Source organism: Hyperolius riggenbachi, chromosome 3, assembly GCF_040937935.1.
Source record: "Hyperolius riggenbachi isolate aHypRig1 chromosome 3, aHypRig1.pri, whole genome shotgun sequence".
In the NCBI taxonomy this organism is placed as follows: Eukaryota; Metazoa; Chordata; class Amphibia; order Anura; family Hyperoliidae; genus Hyperolius; species Hyperolius riggenbachi.
In genome coordinates, this window is record NC_090648.1 from 68,377,063 (window position 1) to 68,390,063 (window position 13,001).

The 13,001-nt window shown below is 46.9% G+C and overlaps 1 protein-coding gene across 6 annotated transcripts in view; it reads right to left on the reverse strand.

Annotated features, from left to right (window-relative positions):
* Positions 1 to 13,001, reverse strand: part of C3H19orf38 (chromosome 3 C19orf38 homolog) — a 52,088-nt gene that overhangs the window by 16,130 nt on the left and 22,957 nt on the right. For all 6 annotated transcript variants that reach the window (XM_068274332.1, XM_068274334.1, XM_068274337.1 and 3 more), the window contains one exon: positions 6,216 to 6,266. In XM_068274332.1, coding sequence (XP_068130433.1) covers positions 6,216 to 6,266 — 51 coding nt within the window. The remainder of the gene's footprint in view (positions 1 to 6,215; positions 6,267 to 13,001) is intronic.

Sequence of the window (13,001 nt, forward strand, 5' to 3'; positions counted from 1 at the left end):
GTCTGGTGAAATGTTTGCCCGGATTGCGTTTCTTTTCTGGTGAAATGTTTGCCCGCATTGCATTTTTTTTCTGGTGAAATGTTTGCCCGCATTGCGTTTCTTGTCTAGTGAAATGTTTGCCCGCATTGCGCTTCTTTTCTGGTGAAATGTTTGCCCGCATTGCGTTTCTTGTCTGGTGAAATGTTTGCCCGCATAGCGTTTCTTTTCTGGTGAAATGTTTGCACGCATTGCGTTTCTTGTCTGGTGAAATGTTTGCCCGCATTGCGTTTCTTTTCTGGTGAAATGTTTGCCTGCATTGCGTTTCTTTTCTGGTGAAATGTTTGCCCGCATTGCGTTTCTTTTCTGGTGAAATGTTTGCCCGCATTGCGTTTCTTTTCTGGTGAAATGTTTGCCCGCATTGCGTTCCTTTTCTGGTGAAATGTTTGCCCGCATTGCATTTATTTTCTGGTGAAATGTTTGCCCGCATTGCGTTTATTTTCTGGTGAAATGTTTGCCCGCATTGCGTTAATTTTCTGGTGAAATGTTTGCCCGTATTGCGTTTATTTTCTGGTGAAATGTTTGCCCGCATTGCGTTTATTTTCTGGTGAAATGTTTGCCCGCATTGCGTTAATTTTCTGGTGAAATGTTTGCCCGCATTGCGTTTATTTTCTGGTGAAATGTTTGCCCGCATTGCGTTTATTTTCTGGTGAAATGTTTGCCCGCATTGCGTTTATTTTGTACTGACATGTTGCCCGCATTGCGTTTATTTTGTACTGACATGTTTGCCCGCATTGCGTTTATTTTGTACTGACATGTTGCCCGCATTGCGTTTATTTTGTACTGACATGTTGCCCGCATTGCGGTTATTTTGTGCTGACATGTTGCCTATTGCGTTTATTTTCTGGTGTCTGGGGTAACTGTTACTGCATTTATTATTTATTGGTCATAGATGGCTATGTTTGCTGCTTTGTGGTTACGGTATACTATTAGCATCAAACAGTTTCTGCACACCCATGATGCAAAGTCTCGTTTGTCCACATCATGGCGTAAACACTGCTTTCTTATGCCTCGCTGTTACATCATTACGTTAGCTCCGCCCATACAATGTCATGGCCACGCCCATTTTTCGCCACGGCGCAGCCCGCTCCCCCCAGTCTTCGTCGCTGCGCGCTCCTCAGTCCTCACTTTTCGCCGCCCCCCCCCCCCACACCCCCCTCCCCGTCCCAGGTTGGTCACTCTAGCATATTGGGTGCTGTGATGTCTTTATGTGGCCATGCAGGGAGCTGTGGTTCTTCTATGGGGTCATGCTGGGAGTTGTGGTGCCTCAATGATAAGTCCATGGGAGCATGGTAGGGGGTCCACTAGAAGGTATGATATGGGGAGACAGGCAGCAGGCCAGCTTGCCCAGCAGAAAGCCAGACCAGCCAGCACAGAAGTCAGGTAACTCTGCCTAGTTATGGTTAACCACTTGACAACCGCAGTGGTAACCCTCCCTGAAGACCAGGCTGATTTTTGCATTGCTGGGCTGTGCAGGCTTTTCAGCCTCCTGCACAGTCCAGCTTAGGTGCCCCGCGATCGGACTCACCTCCTAAGGGGACATGCCGCCAAAGGGGTCCGATCGCTGCAGGGTTTGTTTATTTTTTCTTTTCACATGCCTCAGTGAGGCTCTCTCTCCCTGTCCCCCTCCCTCCCCTTCCCTCCTCCCCTCCGTGTACTGGGATTGGAACAGGACGGCGATCCGTCCTGTTCCGCCTCTCATAGGCATCGGCCTATGAGAGGAGAGCACTCCCCGGCCAATCAGAGGCCGGGGATCGCCGATCTGTACAGCGCTGCAGCCCCCGGCAGCGCTGTACGCTTGTAAACAAAGAGGATTTCTTTCCCCTTACGTTTACAAGCAGCCTTCTAGCCGCGATCGGCGGCTAGCAGGCTATTCACGGAACTCCATTCCGCGAAGTGGCAGGGAACAATCGCACATGCGCCAGGACTTGACGCCAATTGGCGTTAGGCGGTACTGGGGCTGCCGCCGTGGTCACGCCCATTGGCGTGAGGCGGTCGTACAGTAGTTAAGTGACACTGCCTATTTATGTGATTTGCTGCATTTTTTTTGGTATTAATGGAGAGGGGGTCTTCATCCAACATTTTGCTGGGCAGACCTACTCAGACCACTGTTAAGTTCATGTAAATTAGACTCCACCTATGACCACACCCTCCCTTGCATGGCTACACCCATTTTTTGGCTGGAATGCCCAAAAATGCCCCGGATCTCTAAAGATCATAGCAACGCCCCTGATCAACTGTATATAAAAGTGTGCGGTAGCACACATCTATATAACCAAGAATTGCAATCGCAAACCTCAGATGCAGCATGCAGTGAACTCTAAATAACATGGACACTGGAACAGCCATTAGAACAAAGTGCACAGTGCAACATTAGAAAAAATATATAGTAGTGTAAAGTAGTGTAAAGGAGGATACTTAGCCCAGGTCCATACATGGTGGTACCAGCATCAAGATGGCAATATGAAGGGATGGAGAACCCCCTCAAATGACCCCACTAGTATTGCGGGTGTTACCCTGCTTTTTCAAGGAGGGATAGAGTACCAAATCTTTCAACATATTTCTGTAGAGTACCAGAGCTCACTGAATCTCTGTAGAGTACCAAATATCAGTGAATCGCTGTACAGTACTAAGTCAGTGGAAATGTGTAGAGTACCAGTGAATCTCTGTAAATACCAAATTTCAGTAAGCGCACAGCAGGAGTAGGAGGGGCCCAAATGACAATCACTGATATAGATATGATATAGGCATGAAGGTGGGTATCAGCCTATCTTAATGAAGACTAGTTAGACATACTGTAAATAAGATCTGTCAATTTTATTTCGGCACAGTAGACAACGCATTTCAGGGCTTAGTGCCACTTCATCAGGTCAGTGATGTGCCCAATTATCCAAGTGTGAAGCCTGGAGCGCCTCAGTAATGCTCGTTACTGTAGCAATGTTTGTGCTACTTGAGCATTACTAATAGCGTACCTCCCGGTATACGTTGGAAGTAGTAACCTTAATATTGCGGTGCACTGTCTGTGTCCGGCAATATTACTTCACTTTTATGCATCTGACACTTAATCTTTGTAGAGCCCCAAAGCTCAGTGAATCTCAGAGAGTGGCAGATCTCAGTGAACTGTACAGTATTTTTTATTTTTAAACTTTTATGTTACAACTAAAATATTTGGGGCCTTTAACATTTTAGGTATGTTGCTTAAAGAGACCCTGTACTGAAAAAAACGTCCCCTGGGGGGTACTTACCTCGGGAGGGGGAAGCCTCAGGGTCCCAATGAGGCTTCCCCCTCCCCTGTAGCTGCAGGCAGTCCAGCGCTGGCTCCCCCGAAACCTCCGGCAATCCTGGCTCGACAAGCCTGACAAGGCTAGCTATATTTACCTTCCCTGGCTCCAGCGGGGGCGCTGTTGCAGCTCTCAGCATGGAGATAGGCGGAATTAGCCGACCACTGTCGGGTCCGCTCTACTACGCAGGTGCAGGAGACTTGCGCCTGCGCAGTAGAGCGGACCGACAGCAATCGGCTATTTCTGCCTACCTCCGAGCGCAGAGCCGATACTGTGCCTGCGCTGGAGCCGGGAAGGTAAATATTTACATCCCGCTGTTCGAAGGGGAACAACGAGACTGCCATGGGACCGAAGAGGACGGGGGAAGCCTCCATAGGATCCGGAGGCTTCCCCCACCCAAGGGAACTTTTTCTCATTACAGGTTTTCTTTAAAGCAAAAGGTGGAATTTCCAGGCTATAACACAACTGCATACAGGAAATAAATACTAACGAAAGGTAATACCGAAACTAATTGCCACATTTTCACATAATGGGGAAGTAGAGAAAGGATGGCCACACATCAATACACACAGTCTGATTGTAGAGTCTTTGATAAATCTGAGCACTATTCATGTTTGGCACCTTCTACGTCATTTCACAGGCTGCACGGGCAGATGACAACTTTTGCAGCTTCATCTGCTAACTGCTGTGATTCCCTCCTTATTGTTTCCACCCCGCTATCCTCTAGAACAGGGGTTCTCAAACTGGGTGCCGCGGCACCCTGGTGCGCTTCAAGCACCTCCCAGGGGTGCCTTGGCATTTATCCCCATCCTCTCTGCATTGCCATCAGGTAATGCAACCACATATTGATATACAGTGCGGCTGCCAGTTAACCTTTGTGTTCAAGTTGAGCATCAGAGGATAGGTAAGGAAATGTTTGTCCTGCTAATGGGGGTTACTTACAATCTGGAGTGGGTGCTGCCTAACAAGGGTTATACCAGTATTTTGGTAGTTGTTGCCAAGGGGCGCCTTGAAAAAATTTCAAAGCCATCAAGGGCGCCCTCACCCAAAAACCAGTGAGAACCACTGCTCTAGAAGATTGTAAGCCTGCAAGGGCAGGGACCTCCTCCTATTGATTCTTATTTTGCTGTAATTTATCATATGAACGTGAACCATTTTCAGTGGTATCTCAAACCACACATTAACTATGTATGTATTTGTACTTGTATTGCTGGATGTCATTACTGTACAGTGTGTTGAACTTCTCATGTATATGTTCCCTAATATTTGTTTTGTACTAGGTACAGCGCTACAGAAGATGTTGGCGCTATATAAATAAAAAATAATAATAACGTAATTGATCGGGCTGTGACAGGGAGTAGAAAAGGTGTTTATAGAGGACAGGAGGCAATATGGAACTTGACAAGGAAAGAAATCAAACAATAATGTCAGGTTAGTGTCGGTGCAATCACGGACACTAATGTAGTCAGTGTACAGGTAACCATACATCTAGCGGTGTATGGGCAGATTAACCAAGAGATAAATCTCTCTCTGAATCTGATTAATTGTCCATACACCTCAGGCAGATTCCTGATAGATGTCAGCATGAAATCAATGAGTAACAATTTCAAACAGAACAGCAGGTTTTTCTTGAACCAAAGTTATTGTAATTTATTCTTCCTTTACAGTCTCTCCAAATCGCGGACAAAGCGTATAGATACAAACACCGAACTTTCAATTCACATAAAAAGACCGCCTGACACGTGTTTCACGGCTAGCAGCCGCTTCCTCAGAGGCACATCGCATACAAACATCCGGAAGTCTACGTAAGGTAACACCACGATCTGGAGTTTCAAGAAAAGACTGCACTCAACAGCGATGCCTTGCAACTCATGGACGTTTGCCATCGCCGTTGAGTGCAGTCTTTTCTTGAAACTCCAGATCATGGTGTTACCTTACGTAGACTTCCGGATGTTTGTATGCGATGTGCCTCTGAGGAAGCGGCTGCTAGCCGCGAAACACGTGTCAGGCGGTCTTTCTATGTGAAGTTGAAGTTCGGTCTTTGTATCTATATGCTTTGTCCGCGATTTGGAGAGACTGTAAAGGAAGAATAAATTACAATAACTTTGGTTCAAAAAAAACCCTGCTGTTCTGTTTGTTTGAAATTGTTACATTTTGATATATTAGGGGTGAACCCCACTACGATTTTTTTATCTTGTCTATGAAATCAATGAGCAGGAATCATCCTAACAACGTGGCCTTAGCCATCTGTCTGGCCACCCCCCAGTGTAAATGTACGTGTGTGTGTGTCCCCTGGTGCCCACACAAAATAAGATCTCACCTGTCCTGCAGCCACAACTCCCGGCCTTCTCTGCTGTTATCCCCGAGTGAATGAGTGATGTCACACACAAGGGGGTGACAGCGGATGAGTCCAGGAGGCGCGGCAGTGGGTCAGGTGAGATTTTACATGGCACTGAGGGGGAATTGAACACTTTACACTTGGGGGGGACAGTGGACGGAGGTCTGCCATGTTCCTCGATTGCCCCTATATTGAACGCCCTTAGCAGCCTGCACCTGATCAAACACTTTAAAACAAAATCTTTCCAACATGTCTGTTTGATCGACGCTTTCAACCAACTTCAGCCCAAAATCAATCAAATCGCAGATATGTTGCGGAACCGATTTTCACCTGATTTGATAAAATTATTGAATTCAAATGGTCGATCGAGCCTCAAAATCAGCAGCTGAATGGGGCCACATATAAAGGGTTCCTACCACAAGCCCAAGTAAAGGACCCATTTTCACCCAAAAGAGGTCATTATTCATGGTCAAGCAGACAAATAACGTAGACAGCATAAAACAATCGTGTCATATCATGGAAGAGTGTAGGCAAATGAGGAATGCACAAGATTGCTTTACCAGGTACAGAAGCCTGAAGGTTCTCAGATGGAACTGTAGATGTTGCCTCATCTGTAAAGGAAGAACAATGGCTTGAGTATTATATTTAACCGAGTAATAGAATGTCACAATTATAAAAACATAGGAGTGCCCAACATAACACATTCAGTTTGTCCATCCCAATAGGGATACAGACAGTAAAAATGTTAGATTCTAACTATCCATTCTCCATTCCATACAAAGCTAAAAGAAACTGCAAAGCCTCTGATAACTTTAAGTTGAACTTTTCATCTAACCTGTATGGGGTTATACTATTAAAACAAACATAGTGACGTTGTACCTGGTTGTGAGAGTTTAGCCACACACACTGTCCTCACGCCACAAAGCAAGGCAACCAATTGAAATATCCACACACTGCCATGTCAGTGGACAAGATCGGTGCACATGAAATATGAATATGTTTATGGCTGCACTTGTTATATGGGCAAACATAATAGCATGAAGGCTGCACTTGTGTTATGTAGGGTATGATGGCTGCTTTGTTATAAGGGGCACATGATGGCTGCACTTGTAATATGGGGGACATGATGGCTGCGCTTGTTATATGGAGGACATGATGGCTGCACTTGTTATATGGAAGACATGATGGCTGCACTTGTTATATGGAAGACATGATGGCTGCACTTATTATATGGGGGACATGATGGCTGCACTTGTTATATGGAGGACATGATGGCTGCACTTGTTATATGGAGGACATGATGGCTGCGCTTGTTATATGGAGGACATGATGGCTGCACTTGTTATATGGAGGACATGATGGCTGCGCTTATTATATGGAGGACATGATGGCTGCGCTTGTTATATGGAGGACATGATGGCTGCACTTGTTATATGGAGGACATGATGGCTGCACTTGTTATATGGAGGACATGATGGCTGCACTTGTTATATGGGGGACATGATGGCTGCACTTGTTATATGGGGGACATGATGGCTACACTTATTATATGGGGGACATGATGGCTTCACTTATATGGGGAACTTAATGTGCTTGTGTTATGCAGGACATGATGGCTGCTTTGTTATATGGGGCACATGATGACTGCACTTGTTATATGGGAAACATGATGGCTGCACTTGTTATATTAGAAACATGATGACTGCACTTGTTATATGGGAAACATGATGGCTGCACTTGTTATATTAGAAACATGATGACTGCACTTGTTATATGGGGAACATGATGGAGCTTGGAACTTGTTATGTGGGGAACATGATGGCTGCACTTGTTATGTGGGGAACATGGCGGCTGCACTTGTTATGTGGGGAACATGGCGGCTGCACTTGTTATGTGGGGAACATGGCGGCTGCACTTGTTATGTGGGGAACATGGCGGCTGCACTTGTTATGTGGGGAACGTGATGGCTGCACTTGTTATATGGAGAACATGGCGGCTGCACTTGTTATATGGAGAACATGGCGGCTGCATTTGTTATGTGGGGAACATGATGGCTGCATTTGTTATGTGGGGAATGTGATGGCTGCACTTGTTATATGGGCAAACATAATAGCATGAAGGCTGCACTTGTGTTATGTAGGGTATGATGGCTGCTTTGTTATAAGGGGCACATGATGGCTGCACTTGTAATATGGGGGACATGATGGCTGCGCTTATTATATGGGGGACATGATGGCTGCACTTGTTATATGGAAGACATGATGGCTGCACTTGTTATATGGGGGACATGATGGCTGCACTTGTTATATGGGGGACATGATGGCTGCACTTGTTATATGGAGGACATGATGGCTGCACTTGTTATATGGAAGACATGATGGCTGCACTTGTTATATGGGGGACATGATGGCTGCACTTGTTATATGGGGGACATGATGGCTGCACTTGTTATATGGAGGACATGATGGCTGCACTTGTTATATGGAAGACATGATGGCTGCACTTGTTATATGGAGGACATGATGGCTGCACTTGTTATATGGGGGACATGATGGCTGCACTTGTTATATGGGGGACATGATGGCTGCATTTATTATATGGGGAACATGATGGCTTCACTTATATGGGGAACTTAATGTGCTTGTGTTATGCAGGACATGATGGCTGCTTTGTTATATGGGGCACATGATGACTGCACTTGTTATATGGGAAACATGATGGCTGCACTTGTTATATTAGAAACATGATGACTGCACTTGTTATATGGGAAACATGATGGCTGCACTTGTTATATTAGAAACATGATGACTGCACTTGTTATATGGGGAACATGATGGAGCTTGGAACTTGTTATGTGGGGAACATGATGGCTGCACTTGTTATGTGGGGAACGTGATGGCTGCACTTGTTATATGGAGAACATGGCGGCTGCACTTGTTATATGGGGAACATGGCGGCTGCATTTGTTATGTGGGGAACATGATGGCTGCATTTGTTATGTGGGGAACGTGATGGCTGCACTTGTTATATGGAGAACATGGCGGCTGCATTTGTTATGTGGGGAACGTGATGGCTGCATTTGTTATGTGGGGAACGTGATGGCTGCACTTGTTATGTGGGGAACATGGCTGCACTTGTTATGTGGGGAACATGGCGGCTGCATTTGTTATGTGGGGAACGTGATGGCTGCACTTGTTATATGGAGAACATGGCGGCTGCATTTGTTATGTGGGGAACGTGATGGCTGCACTTGTTATGTGGGGAACATGGCGGCTGCATTTGTTATGTGGGGAACGTGATGGCTGCACTTGTTATATGGAGAACATGGCGGCTGCATTTGTTATGTGGGGAACGTGATGGCTGCACTTGTTATGTGGGGAACATGGCGGCTGCATTTGTTATGTGGGGAACGTGATGGCTGCACTTGTTATATGGAGAACATGGCGGCTGCATTTGTTATGTAGGGAACGTGATGGCTGCACTTGTTATGTGGGGAACATGGCGGCTGCACTTGTTATGTGGGGAACATGGCGGCTGCATTTGTTATGTGGGGAACATGGCGGCTGCACTTGTTATGTGGGGAACATGGCGGCTGCACTTGTTATGTGGGGAACATGGCGGCTGCACTTGTTATGTGGGGAACATGGCGGCTGCACTTGTTATGTGGGGAACATGGCGGCTGCACTTGTTATGTGGGGAACATGGCGGCTGCACTTGTTATGTGGGGAACATGGCGGCTGCATTTGTTATGTGGGGAACATGGCGGCTGCACTTGTTATGTGGGGAACATGGCGGCTGCACTTGTTATGTGGGGAACATGGCGGCTGCACTTGTTATGTGGGGAACATGGCTGCACTTGTTATGTGGGGAACGTGATGGCTGCACTTGTTATGTGGGGAACATGGCGGCTGCATTTGTTATGTGGGGAACGTGATGGCTGCACTTGTTATATGGAGAACATGGCGGCTGCATTTGTTATGTGGGGAACGTGATGGCTGCACTTGTTATGTGGGGAACATGGCGGCTGCATTTGTTATGTGGGGAACGTGATGGCTGCACTTGTTATATGGAGAACATGGCGGCTGCATTTGTTATGTGGGGAACGTGATGGCTGCACTTGTTATATGGAGAACATGGCGGCTGCATTTGTTATGTAGGGAACGTGATGGCTGCACTTGTTATGTGGGGAACATGGCGGCTGCACTTGTTATGTGGGGAACATGGCGGCTGCATTTGTTATGTGGGGAACATGGCGGCTGCACTTGTTATGTGGGGAACATGGCGGCTGCACTTGTTATGTGGGGAACATGGCGGCTGCATTTGTTATGTGGGGAACATGGCGGCTGCACTTGTTATGTGGGGAACATGGCGGCTGCACTTGTTACGTGGGGAACATGGCGGCTGCACTTGTTATGTGGGGAACATGGCGGCTGCACTTGTTATGTGGGGAACATGGCGGCTGCACTTGTTACGTGGGGAACATGGCTGCTGCACTTGTTATGTGGGGAACATGGCAGCTGCATTTGTTATGTGGGGAACATGGCGGCTGCACTTGTTATGTGGGGAACATGGCGGCTGCACTTGTTATGTGGGGAACATGGCGGCTGCATTTGTTATGTGGGGAACATGGCGGCTGCACTTGTTATATTAGAAACATGATGACTGCACTTGTTATATGGGAAACATGATGGCTGCACTTGTTATATTAGAAACATGATGACTGCACTTGTTATATGGGGAACATGATGGAGCTTGGAACTTATGTGGGGAACGTGATGGCTGCACTTGTTATATGGAGAACATGGCGGCTGCACTTGTTATATGGAGAACATGGCGGCTGCATTTGTTATGTGGGGAACATGATGGCTGCATTTGTTATGTGGGGAACGTGATGGCTGCACTTGTTATATGGGCAAACATAATAGCATGAAGGCTGCACTTGTGTTATGTAGGGTATGATGGCTGCTTTGTTATAAGGGGCACATGATGGCTGCACTTGTAATATGGGGGACATGATGGCTGCACTTGTTATATGGAGGACATGATGGCTGCACTTGTTATATGGAAGACATGATGGCTGCACTTGTTATATGGGGGACATGATGGCTGCACTTGTTATATGGGGGACATGATGGCTGCACTTGTTATATGGAGGACATGATGGCTGCACTTGTTATATGGAAGACATGATGGCTGCACTTGTTATATGGGGGACATGATGGCTGCACTTGTTATATGGGGGACATGATGGCTGCACTTGTTATATGGAGGACATGATGGCTGCACTTGTTATATGGAAGACATGATGGCTGCACTTGTTATATGGAAGACATGATGGCTGCACTTGTTATATGGGGGACATGATGGCTGCACTTGTTATATGGGGGACATGATGGCTTCACTTATATGGGGAACTTAATGTGCTTGTGTTATGCAGGACATGATGGCTGCTTTGTTATATGGGGCACATGATGACTGCACTTGTTATATGGGAAACATGATGGCTGCACTTGTTATATTAGAAACATGATGACTGCACTTGTTATATGGGAAACATGATGGCTGCACTTGTTATATGGGAAACATGATGACTGCACTTGTTATATGGGGAACATGATGGAGCTTGGAACTTGTTATGTGGGGAACATGATGGCTGCACTTGTTATGTGGGGAACGTGATGGCTGCACTTGTTATATGGAGAACATGGCGGCTGCACTTGTTATATGGAGAACATGGCGGCTGCATTTGTTATGTGGGGAACATGATGGCTGCATTTGTTATGTGGGGAACGTGATGGCTGCACTTGTTATATGGAGAACATTGCGGCTGCATTTGTTATGTGGGGAACGTGATGGCTGCATTTGTTATGTGGGGAACGTGATGGCTGCACTTGTTATGTGGGGAACATGGCTGCACTTGTTATATGGAGAACGTGATGGCTGCATTTGTTATGTGGGGAACGTGATGGCTGCATTTGTTATGTGGGGAACGTGATGGCTGCACTTGTTATATGGAGAACATGGCGGCTGCATTTGTTATGTGGGGAACGTGATGGCTGCACTTGTTATATGGAGAACATGGCGGCTGCATTTGTTATGTGGGGAACGTGATGGCTGCACTTGTTATGTGGGGAACATGGCGGCTGCATTTGTTATGTGGGGAACGTGATGGCTGCACTTGTTATATGGAGAACATGGCGGCTGCATTTGTTATGTAGGGAACGTGATGGCTGCACTTGTTATGTGGGGAACATGGCGGCTGCACTTGTTATGTGGGGAACATGGCGGCTGCATTTGTTATGTGGGGAACATGGCGGCTGCACCTGTTATGTGGGGAACATGGCGGCTGCACTTGTTATGTGGGGAACATGGCGGCTGCACTTGTTATGTGGGGAACATGGCGGCTGCACTTGTTATGTGGGGAACATGGCGGCTGCACTTGTTATGTGGGGAACATAGCGGCTGCACTTGTTATGTGGGGAACATGGCGGCTGCACTTGTTATGTGGGGAACATGGCGGCTGCACTTGTTACGTGGGGAACATAGCTGCTGCACTTGTTATATGGGGAACATGGCGACTGCACTTGTTATATGGGGAACATGGCGACTGCACTTGTTATGTGGGGAACATGGCGGCTGCACTTGTTACGTGGGGAACATGATAACTGCACTTGTCATATGGGGAACATGATGGCTGCACTTGTTATGTGGGGAATGTGATGGCTGCACTTGTTATGTGGGGAATGTGGCGGCTGCACTTGTTATATGGAGAACATGGCAGCTGCACTTGTTATGTGGGAAACATGGCGGCTGCACTTGTTATGTGGGAAACATGGCGGCTGCACTTGTTATGTGGGAAACATGGCGGCTGCACTTGTTATGTGGGAAACATGGCGGCTGCACTTGTTATGTGGGGAACATGATGGCTGCACTTGTTATATGGGGAACATGATGGCTGCACTTGTTATATGGGGAACATGACGACTGCACTTGTTATGTGGGGAACATGGCGGCTGCACTTGTTATGTGGGGAACATGGCGGCTGCACTTGTTATGTGGGGAACATGGCGGCTGCACTTGTTATGTGGGGAACGTGATGGCTGCACTTGTTATATGGGGAACATGATGGCTGCACTTGTCATATGGGGAACATGATGGCTGCACTTGTTATGTGGGGAACATGGCAGCTGCATTTGTTATATGGGGAACATAATGGCTGCACCTGTACTTGTTGTGTGGCGTACATCATGGGAGCTCTTGTAACTTGGGAAACATAATGGCTATTCCTAATATATCAGAGATTTGATGGCCACACTTAGTACAGGAGGATTTGTCTGTGTGCACTC